This window comes from Sus scrofa, chromosome 6 (assembly GCF_000003025.6).
Source record: "Sus scrofa isolate TJ Tabasco breed Duroc chromosome 6, Sscrofa11.1, whole genome shotgun sequence".
In the NCBI taxonomy this organism is placed as follows: Eukaryota; Metazoa; Chordata; class Mammalia; order Artiodactyla; family Suidae; genus Sus; species Sus scrofa.
Window position 1 is genome coordinate 169,687,712 of NC_010448.4, and position 28,000 is coordinate 169,715,711.

Genomic DNA, 28,000 nt, shown 5'->3' on the forward strand with positions numbered 1-28,000 from the left:
CGCCAGTAGTCCTTTCAGTACTGTCCTATTTTTATTGGATTGATTGCAGAATCTTACTTCTTGGAGGCTGTTCGCGGGAGGCTTTTTCGGTTTCTTTTCACTTTGTTTCTGTTCCCCTCGGGTCCCTCCATCCTTGGGCTCATTTGGTGCCTTCCCTTAGGTGTCTGGCGACCTCTGGCATATCTTCCAGAAGGGCAGTGGGAGCGTGGATCCCTGGTGTGAGAGTGAGGCTTCGCCATGGCTGCCGTCTGGGCTGCTCCCCTGGGGAGGCTGCAGTGGCCGTGTCTTCTGTCCTCCTGGGGCCAGGACTCCCGTGTCCTTTCTAGAGGCTGCGGGGTTCATATCTCATCGTCTGGGCGCCCCAGGGAGGAAAAGGGCAGGGGGGTGGGGGGGCGTCTCAGCCCCAGGGATGCGTTCACTTCATTCCTTCTTTTCTTTGGGATTCCGCTGCCCTGCCCTCACCTGGCCCGATGTCCCCCTCCGAGGCCTTCCGTCTCACCCCTCGGCTTTCTCAGGGGTGTCCTGGCTGCTGGAGTGGAGCAAGGGGTGGGGTCTGACGGCCTCCAGCAGGGACTTCCACCTGTCGGCCTTTGCTGAAGCAGGTTCCCACCCACCCCCGCCCTCACCTCCAAAGCCCTTGAAGGGTCCTGTGGTATCAGTCAGGGGGGGTCTCAGGTTCCCTGCTGTCAACTCAGATCCACAAAGTCTTGGTCACCGATCTATCTCTTCCCAGGACCCCCGATTTTACTGTCCGTCTCCTCTTCTTCGTGGGCTTTTATGCCAGAGAGAAAGAGGGAGGGAGGCAACAAGCACAGAGGGACGGGCCCGAAGGTAAGCAGACCTCTCCTGCCGTCTGCAGTAGCAGGCCGCCCGCAGGACTGCCCTTCAGTGGGTTTTGGGCACAGAACTTGTTCCGTCAGAGAACTTTGCAGGGAAGATCACCCTCTCAGCCTCCCCCGTGGTCCCTGGGGCACCTCCCTGCCCTTCCCGGACTCGGAGGGACACAGGGGAGAGTGCCAGTGTTCTAGAAAGTCTTTGGACTGAGACAGAGTCCGGACCCGCCTTCAGCAGGCCAGTCCCTCGACGTGGAGACGGTGGTACCCGCTCTACAGGCTCCTCGTGAGGACGGGGTGGTAAGACCCTGTGGGCTGTTTTCCCAGGCCGGGCAACAGGAAGCGCTCAGCTCAGGGGCCGCCTCCTCCCTTGCTTCCCCCTCCTCGCTGGGCTCTCCTTCCTGCCATCCTCCTTTCCCGCGCCCCCTTCCCTCCGCCAGCACGGCGGCACTTGGCCCCAGGCAGTGCCGAGCCGCCGGAGGAGTCAGCCAGGCTGAGCCTCGGACCGCCGTGTGTGGACAGCAGGTCAGCAGCGCCAGGAGAGTCAGAGGTTGCTCCACGGACAATAAAAATGAAAACGAAAAGGGCAAATGGCACAGGCGTTGGGCAGAGGGCGTGTCTGACACTGAGCCACCTGATTTTTAGTAGCTGTCCCTACAGGATGCATTTACCTGTCCGTCTTTGGATGTTGTTTGCAGTGACGCCCCTACAGGGAGGGCGATAAGTGGCGTGAGGCCCGGAGCTGGAGGCCTTGAGCAAATCACATGCCCTCTCTGGATCTCAGTCTCTCCATCTGTCGTCGGACACGTGGAAAGGGGCTGGCGGCTTGCGGTCCAGGGCTGGGGCTGAGTCCTGCCTCTGCATATACCGGCTCCGAGGCCTTGGACAGGCCTTTCGTCTTTGTGACCCTCGGACTCTCAGCTGTAATAGGAACGGTCGCCGTGTGGCTTGGGGGAAGCATCGCTGGCGCTCATGATGTGATTAAAGCCCTGTCCAGCTCTTGTCCGTCGATGAGCTATCTTAGCTCTGCAGTCAACCTTGCTCAGAAGCCGTCTGCAGGGGAGAGTCTGGGCCAGGGGGCTGTGCGGGCTGTTGCAAGCCCTCATCTTGCCCTGAGAGACGCTGCCTTTCCTAAAGGTCAGAGAATCTAAGCCGAGCTCATTCATCTGCAGGGAGCCTTTGGCCGTGTGCCCCCGCCTGAGATAAGGCATCTGTTGGGAAGATCTTCCTCTCGGAGCCCAGGTTGGGTGTTGGGTGTTGCTGGCCTGGACGCACACAGTGAAGTGATGAGGGGGGCAAAAGGCATACGGGATCCCTAGGACCCGCTAGAAAAATGAGGAGAGTTGCCCTCTCCCTGTGGTCTGGAATCTTCTGGTCTCTTGGAGGATGGGTCCCTGCTGTGGTCTGTGCCCCCCAAGCATCAGCTGCTCCTTGCTGCCCCCGGGGTGAAGGCCTAGTCCCAGGAGACACGGATGCTCTCGAGTGGCTGCATCCTGCCACCTGCCCCTGCCCACCCGGGTGCCTTCCACCCTGCTCTTTGGCACCTCGGTGGAGGTGGAGGTACCTCTCGGAGCTATTGTGAGGAGTAAATAGAATCTGGCACTAGCAACAGCTGCCCAGGGCCTGGCCTACCCCATCCACCGCACTGCCAAGCAGAGGGCATGGGTGGCCTCCTCCCCTCCAGCCCCCTGACAGAACCCGCATCTCAGCTGAGCCGCGGGATGTGGTGACAAGAGCACTGCTTTGGCACCAGCCAGACCTGAGTTCAAATCCTGGCTCTGCCGCTGATTAGAAAATCATTTCACCTCTCTGTGGCTCGAGTCGCTCCTCTGAATAATAAGGGTACCGGGTTATCTAACAGCACCCGAGTCGCTGAGAATTGCTGGGAATGGTGTGTGTGCTACACCCGGCACGGTGTCTGACCCTTCACCTGGCTGCGGATGACCCCTGTCGCCTTCTGTGGTCACCTGTTCCAGCAAGGGGTCAGCGGGTGGCGCCCTTCTGCCCGCGCGGCGCAGCAGAGTGTAACGCTGCAGCCACACCACCCTGGCGGGAATCCCGGCTGTGTCACGGCGACCGTGGGATCTTAAGTGGGTTATGTGACTGCTCTGTGCCTTATTTCCCCTCTCTGTGGGATGGAGGCGATATCAGCAATTACATCTCAAAGACTCGTGTGAGCTTTAGCTAAGGCGCTGCCCGTGAAGAATGGGCCGTGCGCGATACATAATAAGCCCTCGATAAACATCTGTTATCGTGGCTATGAAAGGGCCCCTAGACATCATCGGATCCAAATTCCTCACTTTGGCGACGAGGAAACCAGGGCCCAGGAGACATCAACACAGCCTAGGAGTGACAGAGGCCAGACACTGACCTTCACTCAAAGCACGCGTGCCAGGGGCAGGGGGGGTGGGGGAGGAAGGCTGTGCGACGCGTGTGCACACAGGGACAGGACCTAAGCCATCTCACGGTGGCTGTGTGGACGGCGGGGAGGCGGCATGGTGGTGAATCTAGCTGGAAGCTGAAGCACTTTCAGCTGCCATGAAAAGAGACGTTCAACTCGCAGAGGGCCCCTTTGACTCAGGAGATAACGGGGCAGCCTGTTTGGGGGCAGGGGCGGGGCTGGGGGGGCCCTCCCAGCAGATTAATGGGGTCCTCTCCACGGGGAGCGGATCAGGCACAGGGAGTTGGAGTCTAACCAGGCAGGGAGGCCTGGCGTGGCCTTGGGTGCCAGAAACACACCCTGGAGCGCTCAGGGGTGATGGTTCATGGGGTCTGTAATTTGCTCTTAAATAGTTCAGGAAAAAAGAAACTTTTTTTTTTTTTAACTACATTTCCACTTTGCTGTATGTTTTTGATTATTTCAAAATAAAAACTGAAATAAACAAGAGGGAGAACCTGTTTGGCTCAGAAGAAAAGAGACCCGGGAAGCCAGGAATTGAAGAAAGAGTTTAAAAGGGCAGAGAGAGTTGGGCTGCGGGGCAAGTGGAGTCAGTCCCAAAACCAAGAGGGAGCCTAAAGGCATCAGACCAAAGAAGGAGCAGGGCCTGGACTCCAGGCGGAATCTTGGAGCTGTGCTGTGGACAGGCCTCATCTGTCACCATGGGTGGCTTGCAGACCGAAGGACAGCCCAGCTGGTAGGAGAGTTGGGGGAGCTGCGTCCCGGGGCACAGCGGCCAGCAGAAGGCAGGCTGGGCTGGAGCAGGGCAGCTGGGGCGGGCGTGCCAGGCAGGCGGGCTCCCTGGAGCACATGGCAGCAGACAGGATGGACACAGGAGCCAAAATGAGCCTAAGGTAGCCAGGGAGAAGCCAGGCTATGAGCGAGGCCCTGTGACCCGCTGGCGAGAGTGGCTGGTAGACCAGGACCAGGAGGCGGCCAGCCAGGGGCTTCCGGGGCCTGGAGCCAGGAGCAGGCAGGGCGCCTCCCGCGGGAAGGCGGCTGGCGGCCCGGAGGGCAGGAAGGGCTTGTCCACAGCCTGTGCTGTCGAGCCGGGGCAGGATCCTTCGGGGCTGGGGAGGAGAGGGTGTTCACCCTGAGGGCCCGGTAGGCACGGGCTGCTAGGAAGGAAGGGGAGCCATTCCCAGCCAAGAGCCGAGACCCGTTGGCATAAACCTTCGAAGCCTCAGCAGATCTAGCAGCTGGGCTGCCTCACATCCGTCTCTCGGGTGTTTCTGGGACTGCTTCGCTCGGGAGGTCAGGCCCAGACTCTATCAGCTGTGGCTTTCCTGAGGTTTATAATCTCCTAGTGGGGGTCGTCTCACCACTGCGAGTGAGAAGAGGCCCTGGGGCTTGTGATGCAAACCACTGCGCGGGTTCAGGAGGCCCTGTGACGGATGCTCCCCGGCACATTTGTATTTTAATGTGTGTTAGGAAGATGTAACCAGCATGCGATGGCGTGACTGTGAGCCCTTGGGGTCAGGCTTTGGTGCAGGGGGAACCTCAGGCTAGCCTGTCTCTGAGCTCAGATGCCTAGAGGGCCCTAGATGTGGGTCCCTGGCACGGCTTCTGAACCATGGCTCCCAGGAGCATCACCGCAGGCCTTTATGCAATTAGTAGGAAGATCACTTCCGGTGGTCAGGCGCTCAGCAGCAGGAGGGAGGGAGGCTGGGCACGCTGGTCTCCTGCCGTCTCGGGGAAGATCACTGCGTCCGGGGTCTGAGAGACCAGGGAGCGGCCCTGGCTCTGCCCTGATGGGCTCTGTGACGTGGGCCAAGCTGTTAGGCCACCTACGCAAGCCGCTCCTCGTCTGGAGGGTGACGGGAACAGTGCCGCCTCCCGGGGTTGAGTGAGGGTTAAATGAGAACGCGGCCTCTGTGGCGCAGCTGCGCCGGCTTGGAACCGGCCTGTGTCTGGAGATGGAGTCTGGCATGGAAGAGAGCTGGCAGGGCAGCACGGACGCAGGGGTGGGTGGGGTCAGGGGCAAGGCCTCGGGGCCGGCCCACCTGACTTGAGTCTTTGCGCCATTACCGCTGGCTGTGTGGCCTGGGGCAGGTTGCTCAGCCCCTCTGTGCATGCCTTTCTTCCCATCTGCAAAGTGGGGAGAGGACTGGCCACATAGCCACGGGCTGTTGGAGGACTGAACGCTCGAAAACGGCAGCTTGGCGACCCCAGAGCTCCACGTCTGACACCTCCTGGCTGGCTTCGTGTGTGGGTTCATGGAGCAGCAGGGCTGGGCAGTGCTCAGGGGGCACCTTGCAGGACACGGCATGAGCTGAGCCCGAGGACGAGGGACAGTTAGCCAAGGCGAAGGGTGAGGGAGGGAAGATTGTTGCAGATGGACGAACTGGCCCAAGGCTGGAGGAACGGGCGCTGGCCAGGCTGGAGAGGGAGGGAGCTGGGGATCAGCCAGAGAGGAGGAGAGAGATGGGTGGGCGGGGGAGGGGCCTGTGATGGGGTCATAGGTGTCGGCGGGGGTGGGGAAGGGCCTCTGTCCTGTTTCCGCCAACGAAAGAGGCCACGTCCTGCGTCTCACTTCTTTTAGGGGGAAGTGGGCGTGTGCAAGCGAAAACAACCGTCCGGTGTAGACGCTCAGTGCATCGGCGGCTGTTTTCAAATCCCCACAGCCTGGTGTTCCTATAACTGCACCGGACTCTGGAGCCTGGCTCCGAAGAGCCCGTACCGGCGCCCACTTCCCTCCGCAGCGCCCGTGGTTGATGAGGCCCCAGGCCTCCTCCCGGGCCCGTCTCTCTGCTCCAGCCCAGCGGGACCCTCCGTGCACCCCATGCGCCTCTGCCCCCTCTCTTCTGCTCCTGCTGTTCCCTCCCCCAGAGGAACCCCTCCTCCTTCAGCTCCAGATGCCCCCGGTTCTCAAGCCCAGGACACGTGTCACCTCCCTTCCCCCACCCAGCACCGCCTCCCGGACGCAGCCTGTCCTGAAGCCCCGGCGCCCGTAGTCCGACCTTCTCTGGATGTTCTCCATTTTCTGTTTGGTTCAGACACGCGGATGTTTCCCTGACGGCCAGCCTTAGAGCCCGTGGGCCGGCAAGACCCGTTTCACAAGAGCCATGTAGGGTGTACCACACGTGAACTTAAAAATGTAGACAGCAGGCCGATCGGAACGATCTTGGGCGTGTATGGTGCCACTGACCAGCTGTGTGGCTGAGGGCAAGTCTCCGTGCCTCTCTGGGCTCAGCGTCTCCATCTCTGGAACAGGGACACGCGTCTCTGCCTCACAAGCCAGAGGACACACCCGGCACCTGCCTCCCCCCTCCGCAAACGCCCAGCAGACACGTCAGCCTGTGAGCAGGATCTGTTCACCTTCAGCCGCTTGGAGCCGCTTCTGCATCTCGTCTGGACTTACTTCTAGCCACAGGGCTGCCTTCTTGCCAGGGCTGCCCTGAAAGGCGCTTCACAGGCTGTAAACAGCGGGTGTCAGCAGTGCTCCAGCCAGCAGGGCCCCTGCTGGAGAGCGGCCCTGGGGACTTTCTGGAGACACTGTGTGTGGACGGCTCGCTACTGGCTCCCGGCCTGGCGCAGGGGGGCGCGCGGGGGGCCGAGCGAAGGTCTGTGGAGCGGCCACCCCAGCCCCCCTGTCCCCGGTGGAGACAGGACTCTCCGACCCCATCGTAGTCCTGGCTCTGCGGTCAATCAGGGGCGGTGGAAGCTTGAGGGGGGACCACTGGTGGAGATGCGGCACGTGGCCTTCTGGACGGAGCCCGGTGCCACCAGGCGGTGCCCTGGCCCTGCTGCCCCTCCCTCACCCCCTCCCCCCCGGGCAGTAACAGCCATTGTTTATGGGAGGCCTGCTGTGCCCCGGGCTCTGAGCACCTCGCGAACAGAATTTCTAATCCTCATCGCCCCTGCGGAGTCGTGTTTGTAGGTCCACAAACGCGCGTACACAGTCTTTCTGCAGATGAGGGGGTGAGGCTCCGAGAGGCGAAGGGACTTGATGCTGTTCACTCCGACAGCGAGGAACGGAGCCGGGATTCAAACCCAGACTGTGTGGCTCCGAAGTCTGTGTTCTTTCCTTGGCACCCGCCGCTGCTCACTGGGGCACCTACCTCCTGCGTCCTCTGACCCTCAGACACCTGCCCGGCCAACCCCTCCGTGTGCCCAGGGCCAGGCCTTGAGAGGACTCCATCGAAGGCTCACAGAGATGGCAGGATGGTAGCGGGGGTGCAGGGTCCACAGGGAAGGGCGGAGTTTGCCTGGGGTCGGGGAGACCTCTTCTCCCCTCTCCCACTATCCTTCCACCTGCTGGAGGACATTCCTCTCGTCAGCGGCATCCTCTCCAGCCAGGAGAGCCAAAAGGGTGTGTGTGTGGAGTTCCCGTCGTGGCGCAGAGAAGACGAATCTGACTGGGAGCCATGAGGTTGTGGGTTCGATCCCTGGCCTCTCTCAGTGGGTTAAGGATCCAGTGTTGCTGTGAGCTGTGGTGTAGGTCGCAGATACGGCTTGAATCCTGCATTGCTGTGGCTGTGGTGTAGACCGGTGGCTGTATCTCCGATTGGACCCCTAGCCTGGGAACCTCCATGTGCCACAGGTGCGGCCCTAAAAAGCAAAAATAACAAAACAAAACAGAACAGAAAAGGGTGTGTGTGTCATCCAGAGAGGAGCCTTGGGGGATCAGTGCCTTTCCTCTGCTGCTCACTGGCGGTGTGACCTTGGGCAAGTCACTTTGCCTCTCTGAGCCTCCATCTCCACATCTGAAAAGGAAGAATGTCATGCCCCACCTCCCTGATTGCTAGTGAAGGACGCATGATTACGTCGTGATTCGGAAGATGTCCGCTAAGTGCTGAAGGATGACAGGTGCTGGGTTTGTGTCGCTGCTGCTGTGTCTGTCCAGCGCAGACAAGGCTGAACAGCTGTACTGAGTCCCGAAGCCACAGGCGAAGGCCTCACGGCCTAGAGACCCGATCAGAAAGGCAACATGAGCTCTGAACAGTGAGAGTCAGGCAGATGCGAAAGCAGACCCTCTGGGAGAGTCCCTGGGAGGGCAGCGGGTTAAGGGTCCAGCGTTGTTACTTCTGTGGCACGGGTTCGACCCCTGGCCTGGGAACTGTGTGTGCCACTGTGGGGAAAAATGCAAGCAAGCAAAAGAAAGACCCTTTCAAGGCTGTGTCGGAAGCAGTAATCCTTCGAGACTTGCAGCCCCAGGGGAGCAGTGGAATTAAGAGAAGCGAGGTAACCAGTTCCCAGAGGTGAAGGCTGTGAGGGAGAGTGGGCGCCCAGAGGTGGCCTGTCGGGGGAGTGTGGTTTGCAGTCCTTGAAACATCTTCAAGGAAGATCAGAAACCTCTGCTTTCTGTTTACTCATGTTTGCGGATCCCGAAAAGGCCGTGCCCTGGGCAGCCACCGCCTCATTTTCGCTCTCTGGGTTTGCTCTCACGTCAGGTGCCTGGTCGTGGTCAGGCTCCCGGCGCTGGCATCAGAGGACGTGTTCTCTGCAAAGTGGTCAGCACGTCTTTTCGTTTTTGACAGGATTTCATAGACAGGCGTTCCCGTTGTGGCTCAGTGGGTTAAGAACCCCACACGGCATCCATGAGGATGCAGGTTCAATCCCTGTCCTCACTCGGTGGATTAAGGATCTGGCGTTGCTCTGGCTGGGGGGTAAGCCTGCTGCTACAGCTCTGATTCGACTCCCTCCCCCAGAAACTCCCATATATGCTGCAAGTGCAGCCCCCCCCAAAAAAAAGAGAGAGAGAGAGGAAAAAAGATCTCATAGATATGGCATTTCTGAAGGAGAGCTGAGCCAGCGGTGTCAGCTGCGCAGTCTGATCGTGAAGCATGTGCTCTGGAAGCGTTCGGCCGCGTCTCCCACCTCCTCCCTCTACTCGAAGCGTCCGTCCCTCCCATCTGCAGAGCCCTCTCCAAAGCATTCAGAGCTTTTACCCAAAGGGAGAGGAGGTGTGATCAGCCAGCAGGAGCTCAAGTCACCCATGGACCATTCCTGCTGGTGGCTGTGCCGGGACCTCAGCCCGACTCTCTGATGGTGCAGGCACTCATCTGGCTGCAGCTTCGGTCAGGCAGGCGGGGTGCCGGGTTGGTGAAAGGCTGCGTGTAAACCTAAACCTCCCGTGGCCCCATCACCAGCCCTGCAGAAAGTCTCGCTTCCTGTTTCTCAAAGGCAAACAGCCCCATTCCTTTATTAAACTTGGGATTTCTTCTAGAGCTGTCCCCTGTCTGTACCTCTCTCTTCCTGATTTAAACCTGACAGTCGGGTTAACGTCCCTGAGGCTTTTATCGCCCCTGCCGTTTCTTGATGGGGCCCTTGATCCTTTGTCTTCCTGGTTCCCGTTTCAAAAGTCGCCTCGCCTGGACCCTCCAGTCTAAGGGTGGTGCCCGTGGGTCCGGTGGGGCAGAGGAGGGATGCTGCCTTCAGCTGTGTACTCAGTGTGGAAGTGTGGGAGCCGGGATGCCTCGTGGACCAAGCCGACAGTTCCGCCTCCCTCACTGGAAGGTAGTCCTCACCATCACCCCTCGGCTGTGGCATCAGAGGGCATCCAAGGCCTTCAGCAGCCTCATCAGCTTCTCCTGGGCTCCTTTGCAGTCCTGGCCGTGGCTGGGGGAAGGGGAGGTGGCGGAGCCTCTGTCCCACTGCGTCCTCTAGCGGCCGGCGCATACGTGTCAGGGACAGAGAGTTCTACAGCGTCTTAGCACCTGGCCATGGCTCCCCCTTTGACTTAGGAGAGGAGGACATTTCCAGGCTCCCCCACCTATGGAAACGGGGGCGTTTGCCTTCCTTGTTGAAGAGTCAGTCAAGGCAAAGTGCTCGAGGGTGAGCACTGCTTGAGCCCCTGCTCCGTGCTAGGCTCTCTTCTCAACACCTAACCCAGCCTGGCGGAGTTAGCCTCACACTAACCCTGTGAGAATATTCTATGATTTGTCAGGAAGTTTCAAACTGAGACCACACACACAAGAGCAATCCGAGTCATAAGAATACAGTCTATGAGCTATGACCAGGTGAACGATGCCTCGCATTCACTGTGGGATTTTAATGCAGTTCACAGCCTTTTCTCCTCTCCTGTGCATCTCGATGCACGTGTATCCCTGGGCTGCAGGCATCACTGCAGTCTCCCAGGGCGCAGCGGCAAGCAGCTCACAGCCGTTGGCGCACAGGCATGGATGGGGCACCTGGTGTATACGCGTATCTCTTCAGCGGCTACTGCAGAGCCTTGGTCAGCGTCCCTGAAGCTGCTGCCACACGTAGCCCCGCAGGGGTGCTTCCCGAGCACAGCTGACCCCAGCCCCCACCGCCTACCGGACACAGGCCAGGCTTCAGCCCCAGGACCTGAGGTCTTTCTAAGCCAGCCTCCATTCCTGCGTCCTGCCGTATAGAATTGCCATAGAAAATCCTGCCAAGGCTTCCACACGTGCCTACCACAGAGTATGCACTCCACAGATGGCAGCTTTTTCTTTTTCCATGACAAAAGAAACACCTCGGACCCTGGATGACTTGCTTTTTAGTGCTCTTTAGTTAAAAAAAAGGAACACGTGCAGTATCTGGTCACTTCCCTGTCCTGGGCTGGTTTCCTGTCTAGGGAACAAGGATGTGAAGCTTGGAGAACTGGACAACCATAGTCCTGCGTCAGGCTGGGCTGGCTCCAGCCGCAGCAGGGCGAAGGGGCGCTCGGGGTGCTCTGGGCCCTTCCATCTCAAGAAGGACTGGGAAGCTCTGGGGAGGAATCTGGGCTCCATCTGGAGCCCAGTTATTTGAGGACATGGACGGGTTCGGCCTGGAGAAGCGTCTTGGGCAGAGCAGTGCATCCTTTTGGGAGCCTGTCCCGTGTAAGAGGCATTGCGCCAGACAGAGCTCAGCTAGGGGGGGCAGCAGCTCTAGCTTCATAGGGGGAACGCTGCCCAGAGGTAGAAGGTGCTGCCGGGGAAACCGTGAGACCCCACGTGCCAGAGGTGGGGGCGCCCGTGGGAGGGCATGGATGGGCTGCCCCTGAAAACGTCCACATCAGGGGGTGCACGAGGCCCCCCCCACCCAGGAAGGCGGGAGTTTTAAAGTCCTTCCCAGCATGGATGTGCTTTAACTGAAATTTTTCAAATGAATTTAAATTCACAGAACTCTCGTTTTACGAAGTGCAGTTTACACAGATGCCTATTCTGAACCACAGCTCCCTGTGCTGGGGGAGGCGAGGGCCCCGAACCCTGCTGCTCAGCCTCCGCCTTGGTGAATCCGGAGGGCAGTGTGCAAGTCATTGCTGTAGGCCCCGCAGGTCAAGGCCTGCTAAGGGCTCGGCGCTATAATGTGCACTTTTAAGAAGGCCACCCCTTGTTGGCAGTCTCACGTCTCTGAACACGAGAGCCTTGACTCCTGGCGTCCTGCCTCCCTCCCCAGTCTCACCGTCAGGTCCGAACCAGGGCCTTGGCTGCATTCTTCAGCCCCGAGCTGGCCTCGGCCCAGTCTGGGTGCCTGCTTAGGCTTCTGCAGTTGGTCATGCATTGCACGGCATCTCCACTTATCATACCGATTTCTGTAGAAAAACAGGCACCTCCTCTTCTTAGACCAGCGCTGGGGCATCAGACCCCTGAGCTGCTGTCTTACAGACACCTGATGCTGTTGGCTGATGTCCCCCCAGAATGAAAAATCACACCCAGAAAAGCAAGGAACTGGCCCAAATGACCCAAAGGCAAGCCTGCGAAATGGGTAAGGGCTGGCCTCTGTGGTGGGAGCGCCTCTGGACGGTGTCGAAGAAGGCTCCTTGACCTGCTCTCCCCCCGCCTCTGCCAGGCAGCCCCAACTCCTCAAACCTGTGTCCTCTTTCCTCCTGCCGACTCGAGAAGCAGGAGTCTCACCAGGTCAGAGCCGACTCACCCGCAAAGACCGGGATGAAAAGCGTCTCTCCTGCAAAAGCCGCCCGAGACCCACCCTGCGGGTGCTCCTCTGATCAGTCAGAGCGCTTCGTGCGTTGTCTGTGTTACCAACCCTGTCTCTTTGTTTTATGGCCTTTTGAGAAGTACCTGTTATTCTGAGACCAAGATCAGAGTCTTCTTAGCTTCCCACTTCCGGGCTCAGCTCAGACCAGGTCTTAGTAAGTGTAGTTGAGTCAAGGTACAGAACGCTGCTTAAAACAGGCCCTCCGTGGGTGGGCTCTGGCCTGTGCTTGCGTTACTCATGGGCCGAGGAATTCCTGGCACAGCAGACCTGTCCCTGGAAGGCACGTTAAGTGCCCCCGACTTGGGATGTTGTGACCTGATAAGGTTCCTGGAGAACCCTGACGAGACGAGCGTCCGGGATGTGCCCAGAACGCAGCGTGGGCTTCCCGCATGACCCACAGCTCGGCCTCCCCAGGGCATTTGTCACTAAGGGCTGTGTTCCCCACCTCTGGGCAGAACCACAGCTCAGGAGGCTGTGCCCTTGGCCCCTGCTCGTCTGGCCTCTTTGAGCTTCGCGTGGACAGCAGCGCATCCCTGCGGGCAAAAGCTGGCAGCCTTGCTAAGGCCGGACCTCCTGAGGGACAGTGAGCGCGGGGACCAGGGACACAGGCTGCCTGCGAAAGCGGGCCTCCAAGCGACAGCGTGTGCCTTGCTGGTGGCATCTTCCTCTCGCTTTGCGTGACTGTGCCCACACGGCACACCCCCGGGGGAGGAGGGGAGGCATATTTGGCAACAAGATGGCAATGAAATCAGAAATTTGACAAGACTTTAAAATATCCAAATCTGGGGGTTCCCGTCGTGGTGCAGCAGAAACAAATCTGACTAGGAACCATGAGGACGCAGGTTTGACCCCTGGCCTCGCTCCGTGGGTGAAGGATCCAGCGTTGCCGTGCGCTGTGGTGTAGGTCGCAGGCAGGTAGCTGGAGCTCTGAATAGACCTGTAGCCTGGGAACCTCCTTATGCTGCGGGTGTGGCCCTAAAAAAGCTAAATACATACATAAATACAATATCCAACTCTGGAGGAGAGGAGACTTTTTTGATAGAATTTTAATAACGGTGGGAAAGTCGGTGACATCCAGGCAAAACAGCTTCCCGGGAGCTCAGATTAGGAAGGTAACTCAGAGGTCGTTGAGGGTATATCCCCTCGTTTAAGGGGCAAATGGAGCTTGGCGAAGAGGCGTGGGTTGGAGGTCAGCTAGGCATCGACCAGCCCCATGACGTTGGTGAAGTTACCTTGAAGCAGAAGTTGGGCTCTGGACTAGATCTTCAGCTCTCCTATTGTATGTGCCTTAAACTGTGTTGTTATGTATTTATTCATGTACCTATTTATTTATTTATTTTTGGCTACCCCTCGGCACATGGAGCTCCCGGGCCGGGGATCAGAGCCGAGCCACAGCCAAGAACTAAGCCACAGCTGTGGCAACGCCAGATCCTTAACCCACTGTGCTAGGCAGGGGATCGAACCTGAGTCGCAGGGCTCCCAAGACACTGTCGCTCCCGTTGCGCCACTTTGGAGGCTCCAAAACGGTGTTTTTGTAAAAACAGGAGATTTTAAGCCTTAGCATTTCTTAGCAGTGAAGCACCTGAACCTTATAACACGTGACCTGGGTTCCAATTCTGACTCTGTTAACTTACTGGCTATGGGACCTCAGGCAGGTTACTCGACTCTGGTGACTCCATTTTCCTATAAATGTAAAACAGGAGGATGAGAGTCCCTGTGCCACAGGGCTGCCCTGCGGTTTAAGTGAGGAAAGGCATGCGACGCATTTGAAATAGTCATTGGCACCCAAGAAGAGCTGCATGGGGGGAGCTCCTATTATTTGTCTGTCTGTTTGTTTGAATTTGGATTCACGGTTTTCTTGAAAACCTGGAAGATCCAACAGCCTCCTGTACACGTGGCTGGAAAGGGCCTGGGCCCTGCCTTCCGTTCACTTCCGTCCCCATCACCCCCATCCTCCCACTTCGTCTGCTTTACTCAGTTGGGTGGCCCGCCCACCCCCCATCAAGGCCCCGAGCCTCCATTTGGTCAGGAGTGAATATATCTATTTATATTTGTGGGAATAAATATGGAATCTTTAGTGGATAAACAAGTCAATTCTACAGCACCGTTACAGGCGTAGAGAGGCTGGTCCACCGGAAACCCCTCCGTCACGGGGTGGATGCGTCACGGGCACCCGGTGACCGTCATTCCATCCTGCTCCAAGGCCTCGCTGTTCATGTGGCCTCTGGGCCAACAGCACCAGTGACGGGGAGCTCACTACCTCACAGAGCAGCTTCTTTGGTGCATCTTCGTCGTACAGCGTCCAAGAACAGCTCATCCTCCCCTGCCTGGAATGCCATTTGATTTCCACCACATTCCCTCGTCTGGAATCTGGAGCAGAGGGTTGTGCCACCTCCTTGGGGAGTTGTGCACTGAATTCCCAAGTGCAGGTTTCAGAAAGAAATGCCGGCAAAGAGTCCAGAGTCACAGCTCCAGGGTCACGTGCTGAAGGATCAGAATCAGGCGGCTCAGCCTCTCCGGCGGCAGGACCGGAGGAGAGGCTGCTGCGGGCAGGAGGTCAGACGAGGTCCTGCATCAGAGCTGGATTCCGGTCCCTGCGTGGCCACTTTCTAGCGGCCTGGTGACTTGGAGCGAGAGCCGCAGCGCGGTCTCTATTTCCGTCTCTGTTCGATGACAATATAACAAGACCCCCCATGATGAAGGGGTTGGGTGACATCCTTTTTTCTTTTCCTCTGAGTCCATGAGTCTTAGAGCTGCAGCAAAGAATGGAAACAGATTCGGAAGATTCCGGCAGCTCCACACGCCTCCTGGCAGCCTCACTCGCCTCCTGACCCAGGGCAGTGGAACAGAAAGCTGCTTCCAGGTGAGGCTCCGGGACCCCAGTGCTTTGTGACCTCAGGAGTCACGGCCTTGGGCCTCAGGCAGTCAGGTTCAAGGTCCCTCTAACTAAGACATTCTGGAATCCACAGAAACAGCTCTTTTTCTTTAAGAACAAAAGGCAAACATTTTCCAGACGGGCTGACACCCCCGGCTTATCAGGGCAGCAGAAGGCAGGCAGGAGGTGCGGCTCTGAGAGCCGTGAGTCAGTCATACCCTGGCCTGTGAGCGGCCAACTGAACCGTCTTTCTAGCTCAGAACAGGCAGGAGGTCGGGCGGGCACTTCCTCCCGGTGAAGGGCAGCCTGGGGCAGAGGGTGGAGGGGTCAGTGGACCTGGGAGGCAGGACGGTGCCCCTGGGGGCCCCAGCACATGTTTCTGGCTTCCTTCCCTGGCTCTTTGCAGGGCATTTTTCTGCCGCTGTCAACACCTGTGGTCCCACCCCGAGCTGCTGGCCTTTCAGGAAGGGCTGGGGGAGAGCAAAGCGGTTCTCCTTTGTCTGGGTGTTACGGGCCCCTGGGATGCCCAGAGAAGGAATCCTCGGTCAGCATCCTCTAAAAGCATTTGTGCCGTGTCTGTGCGGGGACAGGGGCTGAGTGGAAAGGCCGTTGATGGTGTGATCTTGGCCACGTCACTAGGGCTCTTTGGGCCCCAGTTCCCTCTTCTATAGAATGGGGACAGTGGCAAAGGGCCGATGGGAGGGCTGGATGATGTCAGGCACAGGGCAGGGGTTGGTGTATCCAAGGGCTCACTCAGCAAGTTCACGCGGCAGCCAGACCTCAGACCCAGGTCCGTGCTGAGCTCTCCCACATGAGGGGAGTGCTCCCTACAAGAAAGTGGAGGACGTGCAGCCAGCCAGTCCCCCGGGGGTAGGACGGACTGGCCGTGTGCCTGTCTGCGCAGAGCGCACAGTATCAGGCTGAACGGGCGGGGGTGTCTCAGCCGAGAGCCTCTGGCAGACACAGGAAAGAAGGCCTTGACGTGGCTTTTGCCCGCATGCAGCCAGTGAGTCCCGGGGTCGGTGCCGGAAAGAGGTGACTGGAATCTGGGTTCTTGTTCACGCAGCCGAAGACTGAACTGCGAGAACTCACGGGCAGCAAGCAAAGCAAAGTCCTTGTTACAGGAAAGCAAAGAGCTCCCAGGACAGCTGGGAGCGGGGAGAAGAGCCCCCCTCTCTATTGTCTCCTAGGGGTTTTTAATCCCTTAAAGATGGGGGGTTACCAGCGTGGGGTCCAGAAAGACGTGGCTTTCTCCCATTGGCCTTGCCCAGTTACCTGAATCGGTCCCTGGGCAACAGGTGTCTCGGGGTGGACATGCCCCCTAAGTCTCATGGTTTCTTCCCTTAAACTGAGTCACGGGGGGTTAGAGGTCAAGGTCCAGCCGGCCGTGGGGACGCTCCCTGCAGTAAACGGGACCTGGAGCCCTTAAGCCTCAAGTGATGATCAGGGGCCATGTGGAAGAATGCATCAACGCCCATGCTCCTGCACCGACGGCCTGAGTCAGTGTTCTGCCTCAGTATCAGGCACTGCTCTAGGCCTACTGTGGTCTGTGCATGCAGGTCGGAAAGAATTTTCTGGCATGGCGAGGTGAAGAGAAAGAAGAGTCTATTGAAATAAGAGGCATTGCAAGCCCAGCGGGACGCTCCCCTGGCAGTCAGCGAGGGCCAGCCCTGAGCATCTGGTCGCGTCTGTTTTTACAGCCCAGAGAGAGGAGAGGGCTTCTGATACCCCTGCTGACCTGCCGATTGGTTGGGGAAAGAGGGTCTTAGGGTACATTTGCTGGTTGGTTGGAGCACTTGGGTCCCCTGTAGGGCCGCATACCTTTCCTAGCAGGGGCAGGAAGGAGCAGGCCAGGCTGCTCGAGGCGGGGGAGGGGCGTTACAATGAGCCGGGCGGGGCCCTGATAAGGGTCTGATAGCTCTTGTCTTGACCAGAGACTTTGCGTTCTGCCCCTCGAAGAGGACTTGAAGTCCAAGTCCAGGCCCTGGGGTGCGCTCGTGAATGATCAGACATGGCCCCACCCTCACGGGGCGCTGCCGTACCCACAGGCTGACCGCCCCACACGGGAGGAGGGGGTGGGGTCCCCGGGGCGCAGGGGTGTGGGGGAGGGCTCTGAAGGAAGGGGCCTTGTGGAATAAGCCCTGAAGGAGAGCGGAGCTGGTCAGACTGTAGTGGGGGCAGGGGGGAAGAGGTGAAGGTCAAAGTAAAGGGACTTGGAGGCACCAGATAGTGGCAGTGACCTTTGGGCTGGTTGATGAGGAAGCGCAGCAGGGAGCAGAGCGGGGGCTTGGGGATCCGTGAGAAGGGGTAAGAGAGGCGCTGGAGCGGTAGCTGGACCCGGGGTGCCCTGGGCCTTGTGTGCCCCCGGCGTGAAGGGGCGGGCTTTGTGCGGAGAGCAGTGGGAGGAGCCCTGAATGGGCCTCTCGGCTGAGAGGAGTGGCCGGACCCGACGTATCTGGGCAGAGCTCCCTTCGGCTATTCTGTGCAGCAGAGAGGCCGTGGTGTAGGGAGAGGATGGGGGCCGGGGCGGGTGGCGGCGAGGAGGTGGGCCTCCCGCAGAGGGAGCATGGGCAGGCTGTGGTGATGGATGGACTCTGAAGACTGAGGGGCACGCACGGAGGCACGGAGGGTGCTGGCCTGGCCGCCACAGGGGGTGCATGTCATTTACTGAAATGGGGACCCAGGAGGTGGGGGGGCAGGGGGGTGCCATGAAAACACCGTTCTGGGCATGTGGGCCATGAGGTGCCTGGAGAGCACCCGGGAGATGCCGAGGGGGCAGCTGGATGTGCGGCAGAGGGGTCAGAGCTGGAGAGAGGGACAGGGAGCCACCAGCATCCAGGGGGAAGGTCAGGTGTGTGCCGGAGCTCACCTGGGGAAGGTGCGAGGGGAGAGGAGGGCCTGCGGATCACAGCATGGGAGGGACGGAGCTTGCAGAGGAGACCCAGTCTGGAGGAGGTGGGCTCACCAAGCCAGCAGGTGCCTCTGGAGGGTGGGCCACAGGGCCAACAAGATAAAGCCACTGTCACTTGGGTTTCGCAGCCTGTGACCTTGGCAGGAAGAGTCACCGGGATAGCTGGGCTGGGGTGGGGAGGGGGCGTGCCTGCAGGCGAGAGCCCTTTCCAGACCCAGGCTGAGAAGGGAAGCAGACAGAGCAGCCGCTGGAGTGGGCTGAGGTCCAGGGAGGCTTTGGGGTTGGTTGGTAGGGAGAGGACGGAGCCGGCACCCATGGTGGTGGGATGTGTCCCAAGGGAGAGGCCTGAACCTGCTGGGGAGGGTGAGACCCCATAGGGTGGAGCCTTGCACGGGCTGGAGGGGCTGGCCCTGAGCTTCATGCCAAGGGGGAGGGGGCCTCCAGCAGGAAGAAGGTCCAGCCCGCTCTGGACAGCTGCCCCCCACTCATCCCTAGGCTTGGCCCTTGGGAACCACAAGGCTGTACCAACCAGCACTGTCCTTCAAAGGGCCGAGAAGTCACGGGCCCTCGGCCGGCCAACCAGGACTGCCCCTTCAAGACCCTGCATCCCCCGCGGCCACCTCCTCCAGATCTCCACGACCGGGACCCTGCTGGCCACCTCCTCCTCTAACCGCTGGCTCCCAAGCCACATTGTCTCCTGCTTCCCTGCCGGGAGCTCTCTGCGCGGCGGTGGCCTTTGGTGCCATCTTTCTACCCGCCCTTACAGTTGGGTGCTTCCCGGGCCCTCTCACGTCCTCGTCCTGGTTTCACGCTCTCTCGAGGGGCCACCTGCCTCTCACAACCTACATGTCTTCTGCTGCGTCGCATGGATTTCCAGCCGTGTGCTGGCGTGTCCTCAAGCCTCGCGCGTGAGCGTCTCACACTCAGCAATTAAGGACGAGAGTCCTACATCCCATCTCTCCAAGCCCCCAGATGGTACCTCTTGAGCCAGCCAAGTTGAGAACTTTCCATCTGTGTTCTCCTTCACGGTGGCCGCTGCATCATCCAGGTGGCCGCCCAGGCCTGTGGACCCTATACCCAGAAAGCCTCAGGTCCAGTCCTAGAGCGTGTGCCTTGTTCTCTAGGTGTCTCCTCTTCCAGACCACTCCCCGTGGTGCCAGGGAAGTGCCTTCTCTTAAGACTTCATGTGCATCTTTAAACAGCTTTGATCCCGGCTCGGCCTCTCGGCACGGCCTCTTCACGGCCAGTGGTGCTCCAGCCTCTAACTGCCCACCGAGCAAGCCAGTCCTTGTGACGACAGAGCTCGTGCTCCTGGCGTCCCCCTTTCCCACCTCTGCCTCTCAGCGCCTTCTCCTGGCCTCCCCGTCTCTCCCAGCACAGGCTCCCGCCCTGTGCTCCCCAGGGTGTACTGGGCCTTCCACGGAATGTGACAAAGTGGGGTCCGGGTTTGCACACGTTCCTCCCCTCCCCCCTCCTCCAGTCAAGGCAGCAGCTTGGAGGCTCGCGCAGCATCGCTCCTCTGTGGGCCGGCGTGTTCCCAGCTGGACAGCACCTGCGGTTTAGGCTCGCGATGGAGGGAGGATGACCGGCTGAGAGCAGCCACGGGCCATGGACTCTGTGCCTGCTTCTGAGAGGCCTGGAGCGCAGAGGGAAGCCCAGATGTGGTAGCCAGGGCGGCTGTCGGCCTGGGTGGAGGGGGATGCCGAAGGCGCCATCGTGGGTGGCAGTGGGAGGGAAGGGGTGTCCGGAGCCGCCGCCGAGCAGGGCCGAGGGGAGGCAGGTGTGCAGTGCATGGGGGGATCAAGCCAGGCTCACATCTTTCTTCTCCCGCTGGGAGAAGGGCGCCCCAGCTCAGACCGGATGCCAGGACTTAAATCCCAGGTTGAGGTCTGAGAGGTGTGTGAACTGCTGTCCTTGGGAGGCAGAAACCCCGTGTTCGCCCACAGGGGGCTCTTCCTGAGACCCAACAGTGTCACTGTTCCCCACAGCCTCCCTAACCTCCCGTGCCCCCGCTTGAACTTGAGATAGAGCTTTGCTGTCCTGACTCAGGAAAAGTTAGCCCCAGAAACTGGCCCTTCAGGACCCAGAAGGGGAAGAAAGGACCATTTTTATGGAGTTCCCGTCGTGGCGCAGCAGAAATGAATCCGACGAGGAACCACGAGGTTGCGGGTTCGACCCCTGGCCTCGCTCCGTGGGTTAAGGATCTGGCGTTGCCGTGAGCTGTGGTGTAGGTTGCAGATGTGGCTCAGATCTGGTGTTGCTGTGGCTGTGGTGTAGGCTGGTGACTATAGCTCCAATTCAACCCCTAGCCTGGGAACCTCCATATGCTGCAGGTGTGGCCCTAAAAAAACAAAAGACAGAAAAAAAGGCCATTTTTAGACAACGTGAGAGGCTTCGGTTGGCCAGAGCTGAGGTAAGAACAAGACCCACTGTGTTCTCAGACGGACAGTGGTCCATGCGCGACTGCCTGTGTGTGCGTGTGAGAGACAGAGCAGCGTGTGTCCCTGTGCGGTGGGGGGTGTCGGTGTGAGTGTCACGGTGGGTGTGTGTGTGTGAGTGTGGGAGCAGACTGAGTGGCTGTGTTGCCTGTGGGAGTGAGGGGTGTGAGTGTGTGTGTGTGAGTGTGCGAGCAGACTGAGTGGTTGTGTTGCCTGTGGGAGTGAGGGGGTGTGAGTGTGTGTGTGTGAGTGTGCGAGCAGACTGAGTGGCTGTGTTGCCTGTGGGAGTGAGGGGTGTGAGTGTGTGTGTGTGAGTGTGCGAGCAGACTGAGTGGCTGTGTTGCCTGTGGGAGTGAGGCGGTGTGAGTGTGTGTGTGTGCAAGTGCATTCATGTGGGTGACCACTGTCCCTTTACAGCCCCCCCTTGCGAGCCCGTCCCTGTGCCATCCGCTCAGCTGATGGCCCCAGCACAGCAGGATCGACTCCCAGCTGCTGTCACTTCCTCACCCCGCCCCACCCCTCCCCACCTGTCCGCACCACCCGCAGCCATTTGGGTGCCGAACCTCCGAGGCAGGGGGTGAGGTGGGGGTGGGCGTGAGGCGCACCTCTCCCACGGCACAGGCCTGCGCCGCCGAACCCCCAGGCCGGGAGAGCCAGGCAGCTCTTCTCCTGGAATGAGGCAGGACCTCTCCCCAGGCCCCGTGAGGCCTTCCCTGACCCCATCAGGACACTCGCACATCTAGGGCGTTAGACCAACTAGGCATTTTGACAAGGACGTATCGCGAGGGCCTCATGGGCCTCGTGGTTTCCCTCTAAGTGGACAGAAGAGCATCCTGACTGAGAGCCAGGCCCGGTAGTGGCCCCGAGGCCCGGCAGGTGGGCCGGCTGCCCTGGGAAGCTCCTGAAAGCTGTTGGCACTTCCCACTGGGACCCCAGGTCATCCCTGGAGGCCGCGTGAGAGGCCAGGTGACGGGAATCTGGGTCCTGAGAGCGTCCCGCTCGGCTGGAGAGGGCGCGGGGGAGAGGGCGCGGGGCCCCCGGTGCCCAGACTCTGAGGACAGGGAAATGGTGACGTGCCTGTCCCTCGGCTCTCTCGTGCCTCTGGGTGGCCTCCTGGCAGACAGTTGTAGTGCTTGCACAGGCTTGGGGGCAGGCAGATTCCGATCAAGTTCTGTTTTTCCTGGCTGTGGGAGCTTCGGGCTCTTGGAGGCTCTTGGTGGAGATGGTGCTTGAATCGGGCAAAGCGCCCAGCACAGGGGGAGGGCTCGGGCAGTGGTGGCTGCCAGAGCTGCGGTGGTCATCTGTTTCACTCGCTTGGTTCGCGGCGGCCCGAGTAGCGGCTCTTCGGGAGCGGAAGCCGGGGCCGAGGCCGCGGCTGGCACAGAGGCCCTCTGTCTGTGCTCGCGTGGCTCCGCTCCGGGCAGGGAGCGCCAGAGTCCGCTGCCTCCCGGGGGGAGGAGGCGGCGGCCCCGCCCGTCCGAGGGCAGGGCCGGCGCAGGGATGCAGGGGTGCAGCCGGGCTCCCTGACCTGCGGTTCTCTCTGCTCCGTCTTCTCCTCTCCCTGCGCCGCCAAGGGCTGGATGCGGCAGGAAGCGCGCGCATCTTCCGAGGCGGGACCCCGCGTCTTCTCCGGCTTTTGTTCCTTTACCATGACGCCTGTTGCTCATAGGTACAAATCAAACGAAGAGTATGTATATGTGCGAGGCCGCGGCCGAGGGAAATATGTTTGTGAGGAGTGTGGAATTCGCTGCAAGAAGCCCAGCATGCTGAAGAAACACATCCGCACCCACACTGACGTCCGGCCCTATGTGTGCAAGCACTGCCACTTTGCTTTTAAAACCAAAGGTAAGAGACGGTCAGCAGGGCACTGGCCCTGCCCGCTGCAGGGAGCTCCCCTCTGGGAGCCCCAGCACAGAGCCCGGGGTCCGGACCTCTCTGCCTGGGGCCTGGGCACCCCCAATTCCTGGGCTCCCCAGTGGCAGAGCAGCCCAGCTCCAGATGGGGCCGCGGCGCCCGGTGGCTGCCCTGCCCATCCTCCGCCCACCAGGCCCCGCCACCCTCCTCCTGTGCGATTCCCGCCGCCGCCAGGCGGTGGCACTCTTGCGCACAGAGCCTGGTTTTGTATTTAACCTCATCCCCGCCTTCCGTGTGCATGTCTCGCTAGCCCGTGACCCACCACTCCGAGGAGCTCCAGCATCCACACTGGTCACTGCCACTCTTGAGTTTGGAAATCCATTCCACCCCCAGCCACGTAACACACGCGCATAGTCACTCCTTGTGTCAGAGTTTGCCCCCACCTTCACCCGCCTCACCACTCAGACCATGCTCCCGCTCCGTCCAGCCTCTCCGCAGCGCTCGGCGCGGGGCCGGCCTCGCCCCCAGCCCGGACTGGCACCCCCACCACACTGCACGGCAGGGTCAGTGCAGGCTCTGGGTCACCTGTGAGAGGAAGGAGGGCCGGCTGGTGGGGGCGTGCATCTGCGCGGCGACGGGTGATGGTGGTGGCCTGGGCTGCTGCGGCCGCGCAGGACCCGGTGTGGACCGGTGAGGCTGAGTCCGTGAGCTTTGGACCAAGCTCTTCTCTGCGGCTTCCATGCGCTGCGCCTGCAGGGCAGGCAGGAAAGACCTCCCAAATCGCTTCTTTCTGGTAGCTGAGCAGACGGAGGCGGGGGTGGGGTGGGGGGCTCTCGACGCCCCTGGTGGCTTCGGCCTCTTGTGCTTTGCAGACTCCTGGCTCAGGGTGTGGGCACGAGTCTCCCACCTTCTCCTTTGGGCAGCTTGGGGGCCTGCAGGCCAGCCCCCACCAGAGCCAGTGGTTTTTCGGTGGATGGAACTCGGACCAGGTTCGGTCTTGATGCCTGCTGGCCTTCCCTGTGTTGGTAAAGCTGTTCCCAGAGAGGCTGGGCAGTGGCTTGGAGGAAGGCTCCTCGGAGCTTTCAGCCTCCCGCTCTTGCTGGCCCCTTCTGTCCTCTGTGTGCCAGGTCAGGGGGCGGCTCTGTCATCCCTCGGCTCACGGCCCCTCTCTGACCGGGTGCCCACCTCTGGTCTCCTGAGCCCTCAGCTGTCCTCCTCTGCCCTCTCACCATCATTCGCAAGTGAAGCGCGCATTTTTCCACCATGGTTTTGGTTTGAATGGAGGCACCCGTCCTCCCTCCCTGCCCTGGACCGCTTCCCTCTTGGTGTGTCATCAGCGATGTTGCAGAGGGCGCCTGGGGAGGACGGAGAGGCCTGGAGCCCTGCCGTCTCCCGGGCGGCTCACCTGGCATGCCTCTGCTCTGTCCCGCACGTGCCCCTACACCCCATTTCCTCTGGCCTTAGGTGACCAGGAGGGACTTTATGGAGGAGAGAGACAGGACCAATGGGCCAGCAGCTCAAATAATGGTCTTTGACTCTGAATGCCAAGAACCTTTCGTCCAGGCCCCCCTTGAAGGTGAAGCAAAAGGGTCCCCACAAATAGAAATGACTGCTAAAGCTGGAGCTGTAACTATGAGCCGGGACCCCGCCTCCTGGGCATCTTCCTTTCCGTGAGCAGCTTCTCCCTTGTCTGGAAGAAGTGGGCAAAATCTGGTGGCCAACCAGGTGGCCTCCCGAGTGGATCACAAGCAGGGCCCCCATTCCCGGGGTGCAGCCAGGGGCCCACACTGCTCTGTTTTCAGTGTGAGGAGCCCAGTCCTGAGAGCTACGCAGAGCTGGGGAGCCTCACTGCTTTGGGGAGCCATCATCCTGCCACCTGGGGCTGGAAAAACCCAGCAGGCTGAGCTCCCAGCCAGGGCAGCCTCCCGGGGGGGGGGTCTCTACTAAGTTCCTTCTGACTTTATTGAAAGAAGGGGCCTGGTCTTCCCTCTCCCCCCGCCCCTGGGCCCTGGCAGGAACGCCCCTTTTCCAGGCCAGTCCTGCATTGCAAGCCATAGCAACGAGCCATCTGCCGTCCATTCCTGAGTCCCTTTGAGCCAGTACAGAGCCCTGGAGGGTCCGGATCACAGAAACTGCAGGCAGGGTCTGCTGGCCTCAGAGTGCCCTGGGGGTAGAGTCCTGGGGGTGGAGCCTGGGGCGGGGCCCTGAAGGCTCCGCCCAGGAGCGTTGGCTCTCACCTTGCCTTGGCAGGAGGGCTGGGCTCTCTACAAGCCTTTAGTGCTTCGAGAGGCTTCTGGAAAATGATACCTTCCTGGAGCCAGAGCAGCGAGTGCATCTGAAATAGTGGATGCTCCACCTCTGGACTCAGAGCCGGTGCCCGTTGAGCTCCCTCTGTGCAAGGCAGGGAGAGGGAAGCCGCAGAATGCTGAGGCCCCCCCTTTCTCCCTGGCATCATGGACGCTTCAGCTGCCCGCTGAGATACCACAGGCCCCCTCCTCTCAAGGCTCCTGCCCCCACCCAGCTACCTCCATCTCCTCCCTCCCCCACCCTCGGGCTCAGGCTCAGCCTGGCGGCAAGAGAGTGGAGGCCGGGCCCGGGGGTCCTCAAGCCCTCTGTCACCACCACCTGCCGGGGAGCCCTTTCTGTCCGTCTCCGTCTGCCTGTCTGTGTCTCGTCTCCGTGTTAGACGTTGTGACAGCAGCTCCGGCCCCGGGCACTAGCTGCAGGGCATCTCCGTGGGGGGCCAGGAAAGGCCCACGGGGATGTCCCTGTGGGGGTCTGGGATCCCATGTCTTCTTCTCAGAAGCTTCCCAGAGGCCAGCGAGTGGCTGTGCCCAGTACAGGCCCTTGCGCCGGTCACCTCGGGACAGAGATGGCAGTTTGGGGCAGGCCTCAGGGGCCAGGGGAGGGTGGTTGGTCAAAGGCAAAGGGGGCAGACAGGGTCAGTGGCCGCTGCCCTTGGTGGAGGGCCCGCCGCTGTTCCACTGCCCGTCATGTTCCACCTGCTTGCCTTTCTTCCTTCGTTCCAAGGCTGTTGGGCTTTTGGTGGGGGGTGGGGCCATGAGGAGAGACCCTGGCACGCTGAGGCTCCGACCTTGACAAGGAAATGGTGTCCAGGGCAGAAAAGACACCCGTGGCCAGTTGGTGGCCTCCCTCCGTACACAGAGGAGGAGACGGGCCCAGGGAGGGAGCCAGGTGGCACTCGGGGCTGCACAGCCAGTGTCCGCTCCTGCAACCCCGTGGCCTATCCAGGCGGTCACTCAGGCTCGGGACCCCTCCCTGCAGCCTCCAGGGGCAGGGGCGGAGGAGAAGCTGCCGGCCCGGGGCTGCCTGGTGACTCCTGCTGGGCGTTCCCGAGCCCAGCCTGGCTGGGAGAGCCCTTTGCCCCCCAAGCATCCTCTGAGCATTCCTCTTCTCCACGGGCAGCTGCCCCAAATCCCCCGGGTGCTCTGTAAGACAGCCTGGGGGGCGGGGATGCAGTGTCCGCCAAGGAAGGAGCTTCCACGCAGCAGGCATGTGCTCTCCGCCCGGCACGCTCTGCTCTGCCTGCATGTGTTTCTCTACGTGTTCTCCCCTCGATGCCTCCCAGCCACCCCAAGAGGTAGGTATTACTTCACAGCTGCAGAAACTAGGGCTCAGAAGGTTAAGAAAGCTGCCCCAGAGCACACAGCTCGCCAGCGGCAGAGCCCAGACTCAAAGCCCAGGCCATCCAGCTCCTACACATGGTGGCTCTGTGCCGCCCGAGTGGGACAGGCAAGGTCCCTAGGGGCCGTGCACAGACCAAGAGTGTGGCCTTGGCTGGTTGGTCCTTCGTGGTGGGGAAAGGGAGCGCTCCCACCGCGTCCCGTCCCCGAGACAGCCAGTGATCTTGCCCAAGGGCGCATCAGCTCCACGGCCGACTTAGAACAGAAGCAGGAAGCTCCGGGCCGATGGGGGGATGACATGGTTGTGGGTTCCTTGCACCACTTTGCTTCTGTGATGAGAAGAGCACGTCCCGCTCGTGGCTGTTCCTCACACATTCTGTGCCCAGCATCTAACTTGGTTGAGTAGAGACCGAACCTTCCAGGCAGGACACGTACAGCGATAATGTCATGGCCAGAACGAGCAGTGTTCAGACTCCTCCGTGACTGGGGTAGTGGGGGGGGGCTGGTCCTGGAACCTCAGGGGTCCCTTGGTTTCTCTGGTCCATGGAAGACCCTGCTGCCTTTACCACCCCTCCACGTCCTGCTCAGGCTTTGCCTGCCCACAGCTTCGAGGGCAGAGGCCCACGATGTCGGACGGGGAACACTGGGGACCCTCCAGCCCTGGGATGGCTCTGGAAGTCACGACACTGCTCCTTTTTCAGCTATGAGTAGAAGATCCAAGTTTCCGTCCAGTTAAAGGAGGGAATTCTGAGGTGGGAAGGATGGAGTCACAGACTGGGACAGGGGGGAGGAAAGACACAGCTTCTCTCCGTCCCACGGCCCTGGACCTGCACACCTCAGGGAAGCCCATTATCCTCTCCGTGAAACCCTCAGCTTCCTTAAAATTCTCAGAATGATTAAGAGGCACCCTTTAAGGAGTTCCCGTTGTGGCTCAGCGGTTAACGAACCCGAGGAGCATTGAACCCGCCGGTTCAATCCCTGGCCTCGCTCAGTGGGTTAAGGATCTGGTGTGGCCGTGAGCTGTGGTGTAGGTTGCAGATGCGGCTCGGATCGTGCGTTGCTGTGGCTCTGGCGTAGGCTGGTGGCTACAGCTCCGATTCGACCCCTAGCCTGGGAACCTCCATATGCCACAGGTGCGGCCCTAGAGACAAAAAGACAAAACTACAAAAAAAAAAAAAAAAAAAATAGCACCCTTCAGTTCATTCACGGACTCTCTCTCTCCAGTCCACCTATCCTCCCGCTTACCAGTTCTCCCATCCTCTCATCCTAACAGTGTGTCTTTCCATCCACCCCTCTTCCCATTTATCTTCTCCTCTTATCTGTTCCTCCACTTCTCCCATTTGTCCTCCTGTCAATCTTTTCTTCCATCCACCTGCTCATTCCTTTACCCTCCTGTCTGTCTGTCCTTCTGAGCATTTATGTGTGCCACGTCCGTCATCCATCCGTCCAACCAGCCGTTCTCCCACTCACCCATGTCTCCTCCTCTCCAGTTCTCCAGCCTCTCATCTGTTGATTGAGCCTTTTCCATCTGTCCTTCCATTTATTTTGATCCTCCGTCTGTCTGTCCATCTGCTCATATACTCATCCAGGACCCCATCCATCCATCCATCTCCTTCCTGCTCATCCTGTTCATCACCCCCTATTTCCTTCTACCCACCCACCCATCCATCCACCCATCCACCCATCCATCCACCAGTCTCTCTATGTGTCTCTTCCCAGAGTCCATTCTGCTGTCTTCCATCCATCTGTTCAAACCTACTCATAAGGTTAGACTCAAGGACCTCATTGTTATTATATGAACGACCGTATGGAAATACAGCAATCCACAGAAGAGTGAGCATGTCACAGTTTGGAGGTGGCTGCTGAGCCCGAAGGAACATCCTGGGGCATCTGGCCTGGATCCTGCTGGGGCAGCCTGGGTGTCCTCTGCTGCTCCTTCGTAGAGCGCTCCTGTCCACAGGCTTTGTGGCCTGTGAAGTGCTGTGCATACATGGGGCAGAACTGGAAGTGTCGCCCCTTTCCCCTGATTCCAGAGCCGCTGCCTCTACTCATCTGTCTGTGGGGACAAATTTAGCTACCACCCCTACTGGGGCTTCCTAGGCTTGGGGAGAGCAGAGCCTTT

General features: G+C 60.0%; 1 protein-coding gene across 1 annotated transcript in view; it reads left to right on the forward strand.

Moving 5' to 3' along the window:
* Positions 1 to 28,000, forward strand: part of HIVEP3 (human immunodeficiency virus type I enhancer binding protein 3) — a 127,587-nt gene that overhangs the window by 88,285 nt on the left and 11,302 nt on the right. Inside the window, 1 exon segment of the mRNA XM_021096938.1 lies at positions 22,050 to 22,225. Coding sequence (XP_020952597.1) covers positions 22,050 to 22,225 — 176 coding nt within the window.